The sequence below is a fragment of the Apis mellifera genome, linkage group LG10 (genome assembly GCF_003254395.2).
Source record: "Apis mellifera strain DH4 linkage group LG10, Amel_HAv3.1, whole genome shotgun sequence".
Lineage (NCBI taxonomy): Eukaryota > Metazoa > Arthropoda > Insecta > Hymenoptera > Apidae > Apis > Apis mellifera.
The window spans coordinates 4,768,922-4,788,747 of NC_037647.1; the positions used below are offsets into that span (position 1 = coordinate 4,768,922).

At 30.8% G+C, this 19,826-nt stretch overlaps 1 protein-coding gene across 1 annotated transcript in view; it reads left to right on the forward strand.

The window, feature by feature from the left end:
- Positions 1-19,826, forward strand: part of LOC412863 (histone demethylase UTY) — a 96,977-nt gene that overhangs the window by 68,343 nt on the left and 8,808 nt on the right. The window contains exons 5-9 of the mRNA XM_396315.7: positions 1,252-1,380; positions 8,417-8,600; positions 8,788-8,868; positions 18,698-18,931; positions 19,063-19,249. Of these exons, the coding sequence (XP_396315.6) occupies positions 1,252-1,380; positions 8,417-8,600; positions 8,788-8,868; positions 18,698-18,931; positions 19,063-19,249 (815 nt within the window). The remainder of the gene's footprint in view (positions 1-1,251; positions 1,381-8,416; positions 8,601-8,787; positions 8,869-18,697; positions 18,932-19,062; positions 19,250-19,826) is intronic.

Genomic DNA, 19,826 nt, shown 5'->3' on the forward strand with positions numbered 1-19,826 from the left:
CATCAATCTTTTATTTCATTTTTCTCTTTCTTCTTCTTATGAATGTACGTTTAATAGAATTCATTATTGGTGAAATAATTACAAGTGGTTCGATGAACTTTGATTCCAATGATCAATAGAGAGATATTCTATGAGATGATACTTTTTATACTTGCATAATTATACTATGAAAAGGAGGTCAAGTTCGAAGAAGAAAGTGAAGTGTCCCTTTCCCAGGAACGATGTAGATAAATTCAAGGAAATATGTGAATAGATGGTGAACCGAATAAAAATTGAATCAAAACTATTATTAAAGTTATCATTAAAAAAATTTATTACGTGAATATATATATATTTAAAAATGTATCTAATCGATGGAAATAATGTTGTACATTATAATAGATAAATATAAACGAAGAGCCGAAATCGTTTTGCGAAAAATATTATGCATTTCATAAATTTAATTATTTTATAATAACTTTTTTTAATTAAATCATACGAAGAATGATTCATAGTTTAAAGTAATTCATTTTGATCATACTAGAAATCGCTTTTGCTTACCGAGAAATTGATCCTGATGGTCTTCCTCACCCGGAAGTTTTCGTTTATAAAATAACCGGACTTAATAAAACCGCTGTCCATCGAGACATCGAGACAGTCTAGAGTTTGCAATTGATGCGATCAACTGATAATCGAAAATTGATATTTTAAAACGTTATTATTATTATTCACAATTTTATGGCTGGTATTTATAAATTATAGAGAATTGTTTTAATTAATTATATTTTATATTCTTAAGACATTACAAATTGAATTTGAATTTTATTATTATTATTTTAAATTAAAATCATAATATGAACGTAATTATCGTTGTTTATTCAATATTTATTATAATTATTTATTATAATTATACCACGTAATTAATAATACGATCTTTTCGTAATATCACGTTTATTGTTTCCCATATTCAAATTTGTACAATAACGTTCTAAATCCAAATAGGTTCATCATAGAATTGATAAATACAGCCATAAAATTAATTAATTATTAATCAATTAACGTAATTAATATAAAATATTTTAATGTTACATTATTACATATATGTACATATATTTGTATTATTTAAAATATTTTGCCATTAATTTGCATCATTTGATTTTTTTTTCTTTTTTACTTCACCTAATATATTTTGCAATTTCATACATTTTATGACGTATTAATGTTATATTATAAAACGTCAATATTAAAATATCGTTTCTCTTTGTGTTTCAGTAAAATTTCACATAGCTCATTTATACGAAGTCCAGGGGAAGTATCGTCTTGCTAAAGAACATTACGAGGCATTGCTCAAGGAAAAAACTCTGCCTTCGCACCTGAAGGCCGACATTTGTCGTCAATTAGGTGAGTCACAACAATTTTTATTAATCATAAAATATAATTATTATAATGATTTTCAAGCTTATTTTTTTGAATCGTAATCACAAAATTATTTAAATTATTCTTCATTCGAAACTAAATTATCATTAAACAATTCTCAAATCCTCCCTATTCAACCCTTTCACTATTTTTCTATATATCTACAATACAAGATTCTATATATCACAAATACAATACAAGATCAAAATCTAATCTAAATCTTATCTAACAATTATTATTTAACAATATCAGTGGAGGATTAGACAATTATTTTTCTATTTCGAAAAGTTGCAAAATCAAGTAGTAGCTTAATTAGAAATCCAGTTTCTATTTTCATCGACTATTTTCTGGCAACGTGGTCAGAAACGTCATTTCCCTCCCATCCTCTCCTCGTAGGCTTAATTAAATCCTCAACCATCCCCGCGTGGAGGAGAGTGTGAAATCACAGGCCTTCGAATTATTTTCCTCTTCGCGAGCTGTCAACTCCCCGCGACGACGATTCGGTTTAAGGCCCCAGCCGAATGTACGAGCAAGTAGCAGACACGTGTATTGATTTATTCCGGGTTGGGGTGGCTTGGCGATGAGATGGGGCGGCGAAACTCGGCAGCAGAGAGGGGTCAAGGGGGAGGGTGCGTATTTGAGCGAGAGAAGAAAGCTGAGAGAGAGAGAGGGAGAGAGAGAGAAGGGGAATCGAATTTGATAAGGAGACAAGATTGTGGGAACCTTTTAATCTTACCCTTTCTACGTTTATCTAACCTTTTTCCTTCCTTTTATTCCTTCTTTTTTTTTTTGTTTGAGTTGGTGAATCGAGATTAAATTTTTCATTAAATTCGAGCCAATATTTCGACGTTATTATTTTATTCTTTATTCCCTGTATTCTTTTCTAATTAATTCTTATCGAGTACATACAATTGGAGAGAAGATATATATCGAGGTCGTAGAGCATTTAGTTCCATGTTCTCCACTTTCTCTATCGGTCTCCATCGTTCTCTTTTTTTTTTCTCTCGATGTTCATCACTTTCTCTAGTCTTTCATCGCTCTACTTCTCTTTTTTCAATTACCTTGAATTCTCTCTCACTCGTCCCGCTATTCCATTGCCTCGTATCTTTTCAGGGTTCACCACCCCTTTCATTTTCTTTCGCTCGCGCTCATTTTTAATATTTTTTTCCACTCTCTTTAACTTTTTCTCTCTCCTTCTCTCCCAATATCTCTTCTTTCTAGTAGCTCTCATCCTCCTTCCCTCTTTTTCATTATCACTCCACTCTCATTAGTTTCTCGTAGCTTTCTCTTTCTGTCTCTCATCTTTTCCTTCATTCTCCCATCCCTCTCTTTTCAAATAATCCACACTCCTCCACTATCCCTCACTCTCATTAGCTTTCTCAACCTCCCTTTTCTAATATCCCTCGCTTTCTTCCGCTCTCCAGCCCCTCCACAGGGTCCTCCCAGGTTTGGCCGGTTCCGCGCACAACCGCCGCCGCCGATCAACTAGCGCGGAGAGGGAGGGCAGAGCGTCGCAGCGCGTGCACTCGTGCATCGGCGCAATTTCCACACCGCCGCCCATATCTTTCGTCACGTTATTAACTCGCCACGGGTCGGATTAAAGCGGCGGTTAAAGCCGGCCAAGATTGCCGCCTCGAGTTATGGAATTATAATTGAGCCGCTTATCCGACAAATCCCGCTTCGAGGTTAGGTTCAGGTTTGAATTTATTCCACGTTCGTGTCCTTCCTTGCTCTTAACACGCTGCTAAATTATGCACGCGTGCAATTGTAGGTTACACACAGGGTGAAATGGAAATTTATTTATCATAGAAAATTAAATTGGATAAGATGGTTGTCTCTTTTTTGGGTAAAGTATTTAGTATTTTACTTTCCTTTTATTTCATCTTAACTTGTCATTATTCTCTCGTAGCATTTCCGGAATGCCGCATCGTTTCAAAGACGATTAAAAAAATCCATAGCCCTGAACTATTCGGCCGACTATCCCTCTTTAGATATTCTACTTTTTTAAAAAACGTTGAAAATGCAAAGCACGAGGGAAGAGAAGGGGATGAAATATTCAAAGTGTCGATGCATTAAGGCCGTATGCGCTCCGCGACCGGATGAAATGTGTGTTACGAACGTACTCACCGGCCCCCGTTTAATGAGGTGGTGTGCGCTACGTGACACGGCAGGTAGAACCGAAAGATTATACAGGTCAAGCTGCTGCACGTTGCTGCTGACTGACCCACTTGCGCGTCGCAAAATCCCTCGACACATGGATGGAAGGTTGGGTGAACAGAAACGCCTCGAAGGAAACGAGCAGGAGGATCGTTGGTAAGCTCTTCGAGGGGAGAGCCACGTACTCTTACTTTCACTTGCTTTGTATCACCTGAAATTATTTCATTTCAGCGAGGGGACGATTGGAAAATTATTAAAACGAAGAATTCGTTTCGCATCGAAGCGTGAGAAGATAAATATATCATCTCGAAATAAAAGGAAAAATATTTCGGACATTTTTCTTTTTTCCCTCGAAAAATATTATCTAGTTTTTCGAAGTGGAGAAATAAATTATCGTTGATTACCTTGATTCGAAGAGAAGAATATTTTAACGACGTCGATTTTTAATTATCGAAGGAATTCGAAAGATGTTGCACTATCTATCCGCAGAAAGAACAAGGTTTCAAGATCCCTGTCTCGAAATCGTACGACGAAAAAGCGAACGATCGTCATCCCAATAAAATGCCATTACATCGGCACGCGGCCTCCAGTATCTGGAAATTGCGTCTGGAAACGAACTCGATATCCTGCCTCGATAATTTAAATGCCTCCGTGATGAGCCCCCCGACCTCGTGTTTATTCCTTCCTAAACGTATTCATTGCATACCGAAACGCGAGAAGAATAAGAAAGAGAGGAAAGCGGAGAGAAATTAAGGGAAAAGGAACACCCGGAAAATGTAAATAAAGGAAAACGACGCGCGAAATTTCAAAGGAAAATTGGGATTCCACAAATTTTCCGCAACCGATACTCGCGTGAGAAACTCTCTGGTTGAGGATGACACAAACAAGACCTCTCGAGAAAGTCCAAGTTTTACGACAGTGAACTTGAATCCTATCTGTACGAAGATTTCTGAGAGCGCTTTGTGTAGAAACTTTGAGAAGCAATTGTGGAAGATGGGCAACAAATCCATTTTTCATGGGAGAAATTTTCGTGCGTGATATTCATTTCAAGAAGAAAATATTAAATGTATCGAAATTTTAATATATAATTTATCCAAATATTTAAAATCGTTTTTTTCAAACAATCTCCTCCTTCCCAATAATTTCCAGCCAAACGTATTAAAGCTATAAAGTGCAGAACGAGCAAACAAACTTATTAAAGTTGAGCGCAACAACATCCCGCCCCTTCTCAATCACCCTCCTCCATCCCCCATGGCGGAACCGAAGGAGCTAATTGCCTCGAAACTTCTGCACGCTTATATAGCCTCATTCTTACGGGTCTTGAACGGTACAGGACTCTTTTACAACCTGTTTACGGCTTCTCGCGTGTCCACATCGAGACCGGTTCGATACGATGTTCCTTCTTTCTCTCTTTTTCTTTTTCTTTTTCTCCCTCCTCTTTTTTTCCTCCGCGATTTTTTCCCCCTCGTTTATTTCATAACTTGGCCTTTCCTGTCGTCAATGCTCAGCCTCGTACACCCTTATCCTCATTCAACTGTTTTATTTCTTCTTCAGCTTCTTGCTAAAACTCTTTTGATTACAAATTTTTAAACAATTGTGCGACAAAATGTGGATTTCACGTAATTGTTGGTGATGATTTTCACACGCATATTATAAATTAGAGATCTATAAATCACTTGGGATTTAAAATTTATTCGACAAACGGTACCATAAATATTTCAAAAACTTGGAAAATTTTAGATGGATAGGAAACCATGGTTCAGGCTTAAGATTTATTTCTTATAAGACGAAGACGTTTTCAAAACCGACAGGGGTTGCCTTTTCATAATCGCCCGAAGCACAGCTTGCGACTTTATTGTCACGGTAGATTATGATATTCGTTGTAATTATGTTGAAAACGGCAACAGTTCGTAAATCATCAGCCGTGTGGTTGCTTTATTACTGTTTACCTTTGGCCTGAGATTTTTACACGTTTCTACCGTCTCGTATTTCGTAGCAATTTCTGATGTTTTCCACCGAAAAGAGATATATACGCGTGTTAAATTGATTTTTACGAAGTACATTTTCTCCTCCTCCTCTCCACAGTTTTTACTTCCTTTTTTTCTTCGAATCTTTGACTTCAGGTTGTAAAACACAATTCTAAAACGGAAATTCTCTTGCGAAAGTCAATTGGTGCGAACGGAATATTTTGTAAAAATTGAAATTAAAAGTTTAACAATATTTAATTTTAAATATTGTAAGGAATATTATACGATATTAGATAAAGGCTTATGTAGAAAGCAAGTTGAATAAACGAATCGAAGTATAATTACAATATAATGGTCGCTTTAATTTAGTTCACATTCATTCAAAGTAAATTTAGAATAGATTGCAATACAATCCTATTATTAAAACAATTAACGCTTAATAACGAGTTATTGCAATTCAAATGAAAATAAGAATTTTAATAAGATTAATATTTCAAGTATTTTCCGATTAAATTAGAAAAAATTTTTCTAAGAAATTCTATTCTAAACACAAATGATGAAAAAGAAATTTAAACAAATTTTCAAAGGAAAGACACGCGTTAAGAATAAAATTTATAATTTATCGAACAGATATTTATATCATCAATCTCTATCGACGAGTTTAATTATATTTTTCTCTGTATAATTCTGGTTGAAAAGGGGGGAACGTGAAAAGGCACGTGGAATGTAAAGTAAAATAAATATATGCGATGAAAATGAAATATCGAGATCCATTGTGTAATTGGTTGAGAAAAAAAAAAAAAAACGAAAACAGAGAATTGAAAGAATGAATGAATGGCGAGCGACAATTAGAGCACAGTAGACGCTTTAATTTCGCCGGATGCTTTATGAGCCGACCGACTTAATTCCATTTAGAATCGCCGTGCGTTTAGCATCGCATTCTACGATTGTGTAACAACTTGTTGCGAAACTCTCGTTTTCCCACGGCACGTATTTAATTTACAGGGTATAATACGTGGCGCAAAGGAACGAGAATTACTATAATTAAAAACCGAGCGTTTGGAAATGTGTGTGTTGTCGCAGAAATGGAAAAATAATATTTCGATCGATCAGATATGAGAAAGTGAAAGATTTTTTTTTTTGCGAAAGAGGATATTCTGAAATATAGAAGGAATATATTTCTCTCTAGATCTAAGAACACACAGATTCTTTTCTCTTTTCTTTTTCTTGCAATATGTGATTACATATTGATGGCAGTAGGATCGATAATTGATTCATGAATCGCTTATTTATCAAATAATAATAATAATTATCGTATTGTATTTCCAAATTTGCTACACGAATCAAACAAATCTGTATAGATTAATTGGAATATATTATAATATTGATAAAATTGTTTGCGTAAATATAATCATCGCTGCATATAATAATATAACAAGTGAATGAAAATTCATATTTATAATAAATATGAATATATTTGAACTATCTTCCCATGACTATAAATTACTTTGGAACAAAAGTAAAATAATTTCCGACTTTCCTGAATAATTTTTTTCCCCTCAAAGGAAACGTTTCAGCTTTATTCCCCAAGACATAGATCCTCTTTGTCCCTATGCAGATACAGGATAATTTGAATAAAGCAAAACAAAAAAAAAATAAAATAAAATAAAATAAAATTCTCCAACTCCTGAGAAAAACGTTCCTACGTGTACGTAAATCAGAAAAATCCAAAGAATATCCAATTTGAATTATCTTCCCAAGACGTTCTTAGATAGGCACAATCATTTATTTAAAAAAAAAGAGAAAGAGAGAAAAAATAGAAATCTCGTGAACAATTTTCCCTCTGCACAGAGAAAGAGAGAGATATCCCAGCCATCTACTCAACGACTATTTTCCCAAGACGTAGGTCCTCGTACAACCGTTTCTACGCCTATGTTTATAGAGGGTTGTAATTCGAGACCGCCTCGAAGGGAGAGTGGGGTAAAAGTGGCTACCCTAGGTTATACCTGCGAAAATCTATTCAGTTCGGTACTCGTCTAGCGTTCAGGCAACAACACATCCACAATTCGCAGCGATCCAACTCGAAGGGAACGTTGGAGAGTCCTTCGATTTCATCTTGATTCGCGCTCTTGCGACACCTCTCGTTTCATTCTCGTTTCGATCTATTTCGTTCCTTTTTTTCGTGCTTTCCTTTCAATCCTGTGAATGCACGTGAAAATATAAATAATTCGACGTCGTGAAATGCGAATATTTGTTACGATTTTGCTTGTTTGTCGAGATATCGCGAGCGAAGATCCGTGGAAATGTGGGAAATGTGCGTGAAAGAGAGATCGGTTTAGATGCGAGGGATTAAGCGTTGTCCTAACACGGGGACTGTGTAAGACGAAAATCGCTCTTATGAACGAGTGCAATAAAACAATAATAGGTAATAAAGTAACAATGGACAATTAGTATAAATAATAATATGATAATTGTGAAATAATGACAGGATTATTGAACCTTTCCAAAGTGTAATTAGACCGTACTTTTATCTTTTCGTTGATGAATTATATTCTTCTCTTAATATATATTCATTTGACCATACATTTGATGCATCTAATAAGAAATAGTTTGAAAAGAAAAGAATCATCGAAAAATTTTTTATAACCTCAAAAGATATTTCAAAACAATATTTTTATCGCAAAATTTTAGCTAGCTGATATATTTTACGACTATACTGTTATATTATTCACCTACTATCGTACATGCCTCCTTCGTAACGAAATGGTTAGAATTTTTCATCAATCATCGACGATAGAGTGATAACGAATCTAATCGTTTTTTAATTTAATTGAATTTAATTGAACGTAATTACGCGTTATTATTTATCGTTCGAATTTCGATATATATTGTTATAGGATGGATGTACCACGTGGTTGATTGTACAGTTCTTGGTATAACAAGACAGCAGAAGCAAGCAATTGCCATCCACTGTCTGCAAAAATCTATAGAAGCGGAACCGAAAAGCGGGCAAAGCCTTTACCTGTTGGGACGTTGTCTCGCCGCTTCTGGAAAAGTTCACGATGCATTTATCGCTTACAGGTAAGTTATTCAGTCTTTAAAATTACGTGAAAAGAGTTAATCTCGAAATTATTATGCAAATATGTCTATTAAACGTTTAAGTCTCTTAGCCTTTAAAGCAAGATTGACTAATTCCCTGTTTGTTACCTTCCACCATTTTACGATGGACTATTAAGTTTTTTTTTTTTTTTTCTTTTTCTTGAGATAGATTAAGTTTCACGCATGATTCTATACAAGACACGTTGAAAAATAGACTTTTCTGCTTGATTTCTAATGGGAAGCTTGAAAGGTATGCAAAATTTAAAAGAAAGTTTTATTAATTGTGCAAAAAATTAATTCCATCTATCAAAGAATTTAATTACAATGAATAATCCAGAACATTAGCTGTTGATTAGCTCTGAACTCATCGATTTTAATGTTGTCTAATATAAATCTATCGTCAAAGGAACTATTTTAGATAAATTTTTTCTTTATATATATAGTAAGATCTGTTTTATTATTCGTTAAAAATGTTTGATACTAATGTCTGCATATAAATATCTGTGATAATGTATGTTATAATATTAATATATAATCCTTAAGTATTAATTTATTAACTTACTCATTTATTAAAATATATAATTAGGGTGGTCAACAAGCAATATATAACAAGTAAGTTTAAAAAATGTTTCAAATAAAAGTTAAATAATCTCAAAAAAGTATATAATATAGCAATTGAAAAACATGTGTAAGATATGTGAAGATAAATATTGTATTTTTAAATACATTTTTAAATACATTTTTTAATACATAAATATAAATAGCATATCATTTTCTATGAAATTACTAAATAAAAATTACTAAATCATTTACAAAATTAAAAAGATATTCAATTATATTTAAGCATTATCTAAATTAATAATGACATGTTACAATACCTTTTATAAAGAATGTCAAAATATATCCATTAATGTATTAATAAATATATAATGAATTAAATATATTCTATTTAAAAAACTAAACTTCAGTTAGATAAATCTTAGTTCATCTACGAAAAATTAGTAAAAATATAATTTTAACTAAAATTGTTTAAATTTTATTCGAAACATTTTCTTAAATTATCCAATACCGAGATAAAAAAGTAGTAAAAAAACATGGTAAAATTGTATTATAAAAATATAACATGCCATGCAATAAAAGATAAGTATACAAAATGGTAAGTATTCTTAGAATTAAGAAAACTGTTGAAAAAAAAGACAAAAAATCTTTCAATTGAAAAAACAGCAGATACAACAGGTAACAATGCAGATAAATATATAACATAAAATAAAAATTTTCCTTTCCGAAAAATATAATTTAAATTATAAATCCTTAATGCTTTTATATATAAAAAAATAGATCGCGGAGGAGTGTGCGACTCACGAAATTCTACAACTTTTATTTGAAATATTTTTTAATATTCCCAAAAACAAGCGAGATATTTCAGATAATATTAACCGGACACCCGGTGCATTATATTATGCAATTGGTCATTAAAAACAATCGATTCATTCCCAATAATAAAAATACAATGCTCAAAGTATCGTCAAGAATTTTTAAAAAATTTTTAAAAATGATAAAAAACACAAAAAAGTACGAGGAGATATGCGTACAAGCAAGTAAAAATCTAAATATATGTATAAATTGGGAAAAACAATGTTTTAAAGCTCTAAAAGAATGGCTGCGATAAGAGGAATGGTAAAAAAGGAGAACGGTAAATGTAGGATAAATGTGAAAAAAACTCCTTCTAAGTTATGTTCTCCTAATAGAAAATCGAATTTTTGGCCAAAAGTGTCGTCCTATTGTTCGAGCAATCGGAAATTTCCAAGAATTTGACGTCATTTCTAAGAAATTTAGAAATTCTAAGAACTCGACCTCATTTCCAAGAATTTTAGAAATTCCGAGAATTTGACGTCATTTCTTGGAAAAATTTTTCGATCGACCTCCTATCGTATTATGTTCTCCTAATACAAAGTCGACTTTTTGGACAAAAATTTTCCTATCGCTCAGGGAATTTCGAACTTAATCTTTTTTCTTGAATATCTCGTTTATTCTTCAAAATATTAAAAAATGATTGTAATAAAAGTTGAATAGCTTCGAAACGGCTACATTTTGGTGATCTCAATTTTTTCGTAGGTGGAGTCATAAAAAAGTTATCAGCGTCAATTGTATTTCTTTATATGATATCCTATAATTTTTATTCCATCAATCGATGTATCTTGGCATTCTCTGTAAAAAAGTATTAAAGCATATATATAGTAAAAAACCATTAGTTTAAAAGATATTTAATTAAATTTTTTTGCTATACATGCCTTAATACTTTTTTACAGAGAATGCCAAGAAACATCAGCTGGAATATTAAAAATTGTATGCTTCTATTTAAAAAAACAACATTCACTCTTATAAATCCTTTACTCTTCCATATATAAAAAAAATAGATTGCGGAGGGGTGTACCACGAAATTCTACAACTTTTATTTGAAACATTTTTTAATATTCCCAAAAACAAGCGAGATATTTCAGATAATATTAACCGGACACCCAGTGCATTATATTATGCAATTGGTCATTAAAAACAATCGGTTCATTCCCAATAATAAAAATACAATGCTCAAAGTATCGTCAAGAATTTTTAAAAAATTTTTAAAAATGATAAAAAACACAAAAAAGTACGAAGAGATATGCGTACAAGCAAGTAAAAATCTAAATATATGTATAAATTTTGAAAAACAATGTTTTAAAGCTCTAAAAGAATGGCTACGATAAGAGGAATGGTAAAAAAGTAAGAAGGAAAACGGTAAATGTAGGATAAATGTGAAAAAACTCCTTCTAAGTTATGTTCTCCTAATAGAAAATCGAATTTTTGGCCAAACGTGTCATCCTATTGTTCGAGCAATCGGAAATTTCCAAGAATTTGACGTCATTTCTAAGAAATTTAGAAATTCTAAGAATTCGACCTCATTTCCAAGAATTTTAGAAATTCCGAGAATTTGACGTCATTTCCAAGAAATTTAGAAATTCTAAGAACTCGACCTCATTTCCAAGAATTTTAGAAATTCCGAGAATTTGACGTCATTTCTTGGAAAAATTTTTCGATCGACCTCCTATCGTATTATGTTCTCCTAATACAAAGTCGACTTTTTGGACAAAAATTTTCCTATCGCTCAGGGAATTTCGAACTTAATCTTTCTTCTCGAATATTTCGTTTATTCTTCAATATATTAAAAAATGGTTGTAATAAAAGTTGAATGGCTTCGAAAGGGCTACATTTTGGTGACCTCAGTTTTTTAGTAGGTTGACCAATAAGGAGCTTTTTTAGCACAACTTTGTTTTTTTTACTGATAACATGTATTTTTTAAAGCGCCAATCGATAGAGCATAAAATTTCCTATAAAAAAGTATTAACCCACTTATAGCGAAAAACCAATAGTTTAAAAGATATAGCAAAAATTAAAAATTTGTAGGAGGTCGACCTCCTGTCATATCATGTTCTCCTAATACAAAATCGAGTTTTTGGCCAAAAATTTTTCTTCGGTCGCCGAAATTTCGACGTTTACACTTTTTTTTTAATATCTCGCTTATTATTCACAATATTAAAAAATGTTTCAAATAAAAGTTGATTGGTTTCTAAAGGGCTATATTATGACGCTCTCAGTTCTTTAGTAGGTTGACCAATAAGGAGCTTTTTTAGCACAACTTTGTTTTTTTTACTGATAACATGTATTTTTTAAAGCGCCAATCGATAGAGCATAAAATTTCCTATAAAAAAGTATTAACCCACTTATAGCGAAAAACCAATAGTTTAAAAGATATAGCAAAAATTAAAAATTTGTAGGAGGTCGACCTCCTGTCATATCATGTTCTGCTAATACAAAATCGAGTTTTTGGCCAAAAATTTTTCTTCGGTCGCCGAAATTTCGACGTTTACACTTTTTTTTTAATATTTCGCTTAATATTCAGAATATTAAAAAATGTTTCAAATAAAAGTTGATTGGTTTCGAAAGGGCTATATTATGACGCTCTCAGTTTTTTAGTAGGTTGACCAATAAGGAGCTTTTTTAGCACAACTTTGTTTTTTTTACTGATAACATGTATTTTTTAAAGCGCCAATCGATAGAGCATAAAATTTCCTATAAAAAAGTATTAACCCACTTATAGCGAAAAACCAATAGTTTAAAAGATATAGCAAAAATTAAAAATTTGTAGGAGGTCGACCTCCTGTCATATCATGTTCTCCTAATACAAAATCGAGTTTTTGGCCAAAAATTTTTCTTCGGTCGCCGAAATTTCGACGTTTACACTTTTTTTTTAATATCTCGCTTATTATTGAGAATATTAAAAAATGTTTCAAATAAAAGTTGATTGGTTTCGAAAGGGCTATATTATGACGCTCTCAGTTTTTTAGTAGGTTGATCAATAAGGAGCTTTTTTAGCACAACTTTGTTTTTTTTACTGACAACATGTATTTTTTAAAGCGCCAATCGATAGAGCATAAAATTTCCTATATAAAAGTATTAACCCACTTATAGCGAAAAACCAATAGTTTAAAAGATATAGCAAAAATTAAAAATTTGTAGGAGGTCGACCTCCTGTCATATCATGTTCTCCTAATACAAAATCGAGTTTTTGGCCAAAAATTTTTCTTCGGTCGCCGAAATTTCGACGTTTACACTTTTTTTTTAATATCTCGCTTATTATTCAGAATATTAAAAAATGTTTCTAATAAAATTTGATTGGTTTCGAATGGAATATATTATGACGCTCTCAGTTTTTTAGTAGGTTGACCAATAAGGAGCTTTTTTAGCACAACTTTGTTTTTTTTACTGACAACATGTATTTTTTAAAGCGCCAATCGATAGAGCATAAAATTTCCTATAAAAAAGTATTAACCCACTTATAGCGAAAAACCAATAGTTTAAAAGATATAGCAAAAATTAAAAATTTGTAGGAGTCGACCTCCTGTCATATCATGCTCTCCTAATACAAAATCGAGTTTTTGGCCAAAAATTTTTCTTCGATCGCCGAAATTTCGACGTTTACACTTTTTTTTTAATATCTCGCTTATTATTCACAATATTAAAAAATGTTTCTAATAAAAGTTGATTGGTTTCGAAAGGGTTATATTATGACGCTCTCAGTTTTTTAGTAGGTTGACCAATAAGGAGCTTTTTTAGCACAACTTTGTTTTTTTTACTGACAACATGTATTTTTTAAAGCGCCAATCGATAGAGCATAAAATTTCCTATAAAAAAGTATTAACCCACTTATAGCGAAAAACCAATAGTTTAAAAGATATAGCAAAAATTAAAAATTTGTAGGAGGTCGACCTCCTGTCATATCATGTTCTCCTAATACAAAATCGAGTTTTTGGCCAAAAATTTTTCTTCGGTCGCCGAAATTTCGACGTTTACACTTTTTTTTTAATATCTCGCTTATTATTCAGAATATTAAAAAATGTTTCAAATAAAAGTTGATTGGTTTCGAATGGGCTATATTATGACGCTCTCAGTTTTTTAGTAGGTTGACCAATAAGGAGCTTTTTTAGCACAACTTTGTTTTTTTTACTGATAACATGTATTTTTTAAAGCGCCAATCGATAGAGCATAAAATTTCCTATAAAAAAGTATTAACCCACTTATAGCGAAAAACCAATAGTTTAAAAGATATAGCAAAAATTTAAAATTTGTAGGAGGTCGACCTCCTGTCATATCATGTTCTCCTAATACAAAATCGAGTTTTTGGCCAAAAATTTTTCTTCGATCGCCGAAATTTCGACGTTTACACTTTTTTTTAATATCTCGCTTATTATTCAGAATATTAAAAAATGTTTCAAATAAAAGTTGATTGGTTTCGAAAGGGCTATATTATGACGCTCTCAGTTTTTTAGTAGGTTGACCAATAAGGAGCTTTTTTAGCACAACTTTGTTTTTTTTACTGATAACATGTATTTTTTAAAGCGCCAATCGATAGAGCATAAAATTTCCTATAAAAAAGTATTAACCCACTTATAGCGAAAAACCAATAGTTTAAAAGATATAGCAAAAATTAAAATTTGTAGGAGGTCGACCTCCTGTCATATCATGTTCTCCTAATACAAAATCGAGTTTTTGGCCAAAAATTTTTCTTCGGTCGCCGAAATTTCGACGTTTACACTTTTTTTTTAATATCTCGCTTATTATTCAGAATATTAAAAAATGTTTCAAATAAAAGTTGATTGGTTTCGAAGGGCTATATTATGACGCTCTCAGTTTTTTAGTAGGTTGACCAATAAGGAGCTTTTTTAGCACAACTTTGTTTTTTTTACTGATAACATGTATTTTTTAAAGCGCCAATCGATAGAGCATAAAATTTCCTATAAAAAAGTATTAACCCACTTATAGCGAAAAACCAATAGTTTAAAAGATATAGCAAAAATTAAAAATTTGTAGGAGGTCGACCTCCTGTCATATCATGTTCTCCTAATACAAAATCGAGTTTTTGGCCAAAAATTTTTCTTCGGTCGCCGAAATTTCGACGTTTACACTTTTTTTTTAATATCTCGCTTATTATTCAGAATATTAAAAAATGTTTCAAATAAAAGTTGATTGGTTTCGAAAGGGCTATATTATGACGCTCTCAGTTTTTTAGTAGGTTGACCAATAAGGAGCTTTTTTAGCACAACTTTGTTTTTTTTACTGATAACATGTATTTTTTAAAGCGCCAATCGATAGAGCATAAAATTTCCTATAAAAAAGTATTAACCCACTTATAGCGAAAAACCAATAGTTTAAAAGATATAGCAAAAATTAAAAATTTGTAGGAGGTCGACCTCCTGTCATATCATGTTCTCCTAATACAAAATCGAGTTTTGGCCAAAAATTTTTCTTCGGTCGCCGAAATTTCGACGTTTACACTTTTTTTTTAATATCTCGCTTATTATTCAGAATATTAAAAAATGTTTCAAATAAAAGTTGATTGGTTTCGAAAGGGCTATATTATGACGCTCTCAGTTTTTTAGTAGGTTGACCAATAAGGAGCTTTTTTAGCACAACTTTGTTTTTTTTACTGATAACATGTATTTTTTAAAGCGCCAATCGATAGAGCATAAAATTTCCTATAAAAAAGTATTAACCCACTTATAGCGAAAAACCAATAGTTTAAAAGATATAGCAAAAATTAAAAATTTGTAGGAGGTCGACCTCCTGTCATATCATGTTCTCCTAATACAAAATCGAGTTTTTGGCCAAAAATTTTTCTTCGGTCGCCGAAATTTCGACGTTTACACTTTTTTTTTAATATCTCGCTTATTATTCAGAATATTAAAAAATGTTTCAAATAAAAGTTGATTGGTTTCGAAAGGGCTATATTATGACGCTCTCAGTTTTTTAGTAGGTTGACCAATAAGGAGCTTTTTTAGCACAACTTTGTTTTTTTTACTGATAACATGTATTTTTTAAAGCGCCAATCGATAGAGCATAAAATTTCCTATAAAAAAGTATTAACCCACTTATAGCGAAAAACCAATAGTTTAAAAGATATAGCAAAAATTAAAAATTTGTAGGAGGTCGACCTCCTGTCATATCATGTTCTCCTAATACAAAATCGAGTTTTTGGCCAAAAATTTTCTTCGGTCGCCGAAATTTCGACGTTTACACTTTTTTTTAATATCTCGCTTATTATTCAGAATATTAAAAAATGTTTCAAATAAAAGTTGATTGGTTTCGAAAGGGCTATATTATGACGCTCTCAGTTTTTTAGTAGGTTGACCAATAAGGAGCTTTTTTAGCACAACTTTGTTTTTTTTACTGATAACATGTATTTTTTAAAGCGCCAATCGATAGAGCATAAAATTTCCTATAAAAAAGTATTAACCCACTTATAGCGAAAAACCAATAGTTTAAAAGATATAGCAAAATTAAAATTTGTAGGAGGTCGACCTCCTGTCATATCATGTTCTCCTAATACAAAATCGAGTTTTTGGCCAAAAATTTTTCTTCGGTCGCCGAAATTTCGACGTTTACACTTTTTTTTAATATCTCGCTTATTATTCAGAATATTAAAAAATGTTTCAAATAAAAGTTGATTGGTTTCGAAAGGGCTATATTATGACGCTCTCAGTTTTTTAGTAGGTTGACCAATAAGGAGCTTTTTTAGCACAACTTTGTTTTTTTTACTGATAACATGTATTTTTTAAAGCGCCAATCGATAGAGCATAAAATTTCCTATAAAAAAGTATTAACCACTTATAGCGAAAAACCAATAGTTTAAAAGATATAGCAAAAATTAAAAATTTGTAGGAGGTCGACCTCCTGTCATATCATGTTCTCCTAATACAAAATCGAGTTTTTGGCCAAAAATTTTCTTCGGTCGCCGAAATTTCGACGTTTACACTTTTTTTTTAATATCTCGCTTATTATTCAGAATATTAAAAAATGTTTCAAATAAAAGTTGATTGGTTTCGAATGGGCTATATTATGACGCTCTCAGTTTTTAGTAGGTTGTTTAATTTTTATTCTTTTTCAATCTTTTTTCTATTTTATGAATCTTCATTTTCTTTAACAAAAAATAGTCATCATAATGTCAATTCTGTACAATTAAAAAATTTATTCCGTAGAATAAGAAATCATTATTGTTATTTCAATTTCAAGCGTTTCATTATTGAGTTTTTATCTTTTTTAACTCTTTTACTATTTTTTCCATTTATATTCTTTGTCGAAAAATATGTTATATAATGCAATTATATGAAACGTGTATTGCATTAAATTGCTGACAGTAATTTCGTTGATTTATATATTAGAATTATCTAATTAAATATACAGGGTGTCTCACACAATTAATTTATCTTCCAATTTAATCGCAGAAATAAGGTATTTGTATAAAAAAGTTGATTAAAATTATTTGTCTTTGTAATATTTGTGCGATACCCTATATATGTATATATTTTTTTTATTTTATATTGTAATTTTAAGAACAGATAAAAAAATCATTTTAATATTTTCTTTTATTCTTACAAAGAAAATTTTAAAAAACTCTTCAAAATAATCTGCTTTAACTCCTAATATGATTGACTATGAATAGCTATAATTAAATTATATTTGACCCATATTTGCAAGATTTCATTTATTAATTTATTAAATTAAATTATTAGATTCTATAAATAATAGATAAAAATTTTTTTAATATATTTTCTGTCAAATCGTAATATATAATTAACTTTTTTCAAATTTATTTGTCATCATTATTGTATCATTTCTATAAAGTTGCAAAAGTGATAAGTGTAATGATTATAAAAAATGAAAAATACATTATAATAAAAATTGTATCACTATAAGATTATGAAAAAGATGATATATTAAATATATATTATAGACAGTATAAAACAATTAAAAATATATCAAGTGATGATAAATGTAAAATTGAATTTTATTATTTCAATTCATTATATCTTTTATACTGATGATGACTTCGTAGAATTATATATGTATCTCCTTTTTTTTTCATTTAAAATTCGGATTTTAATCGAAATTCGAAATCTATTTATATTATTTATATAAAAGTTAAGAAAATGCATTATATCGTGATAATCGTTTGATGTACTTCTAAATCTAAATATCTAAATATCATTAACTTGATAAATATATATTATATTATAATACATTAAATTAAATTCTTCACCAACTTTTCTATACAAATATTCTTTCTTCACTATCAATTTTTTCCACTTTGTTTCTTTATTAAACAATTACTGTATTACTAATGTACATTTCTTCAATTTAAATAAAACATATTCCTCCATCTATTGCTAATGCTAATGCTATCGATCCATAACATCATAAGAATTTTTAATTTGGAAAATTAATTTTAAAAATTCCTTCATATTCAAAATGAATTTCTATTATAATATTTTCTTTATATGTATTTGTGTATTCATGTATTCATTGTATACTCTTGCACAGTTTTACGCTGCATAGTGAATCGCCTCCCTGAATGGCATATTGCGCACATTACGAGAAAAATGAGTAAGTCGAGGACAGGTTAGCGTTCAAAAAAAAAGAAAAAAAAAGAAAAAAGGAGATAGAGAAGGAAAAACAGAAGAGAAAATGAACGAAGAAAAATGAGAAAGCAAAAAGAAAAAAATGAAAGCTCACCTGTCCATGAAAGTTGAAACGTCATGTAGTAAAATAGTTTCTTTCTTTTATAGGGGTAATAACAATACACCAAATTGCACGGGTTCACTGGTGGGCCTGGGTGGTGCTAAATCAGGTGGTAATACCCCGATGAACCCATCGCTACAACAGCGGATCAACTTCCTCCAAAGTCATCTGAGCCAAGCACCAATGCCTTCCGTTGCTACCAAGTAATTTGATTTTTTATTAGATAATCTATATTTTTGAATAAACTTTTTTTTTAGATTGGAAAAAAAGATCAATAGAAATATATATATGCATTGATTTTATTAATATATATAATATTTTTATTTTTGTGAAGGAGGCGGCAACTGCCGTCTATAGAAGAGGCTTGGAACTTACCCATTAGTGCTGAGATGTCTAGTAGACAGCAACAACAGCAACAAACACCCACTGGTCCGGGTTATAAATATGGTTCCACTCCTTCTGGACCACCACCTCCTTATCCTCAAGGACAAGGGCAGAATCTAAATACAAAAAGATTTAAGGTAAAGATTTTTCATTAAAAATAATTGAGAAAAAGTGGTATAAATATCAAGAAATTTTTACTTGAGAAATTATAATTAGAACATTCGTTCGAATATTCAATTAATAAAACATAAATTTATAAAAAAATGATATATATATATATCATTAAAATATATTATAAAAATAGAGAAAACCTCTAGTTTTTTTTTGTGATGATTCCAACAACTCGATCTGTTGCCGAGATATAGATTCAAAATGTTTATAGAACAGAGTTACATACACAGAGATTAATGGCGCGACGACCTAGAGACCTACATTTTCTTCCTGGAACTGTGTACTATATCCTTCCAAGAATCGCGTCTGTCACTTACCTGGAGTTTGGGATAGGTTAATGAGATTAACTGCAAAGGAAAGATTCGAATAAGCAAAAAGAACGAAAATAATAAACAATGAAAAATTAATCTTTTCTTTACGATATCTTGGAAACTGGAAGTAATATCGGAACAAATAAAAAAAGTATTTTAAAAAAAAGATTCTACGTTTTTAATAGTTTTTTATCCATTGATCAGAAATTATTATCTTTTAATCTATATATTT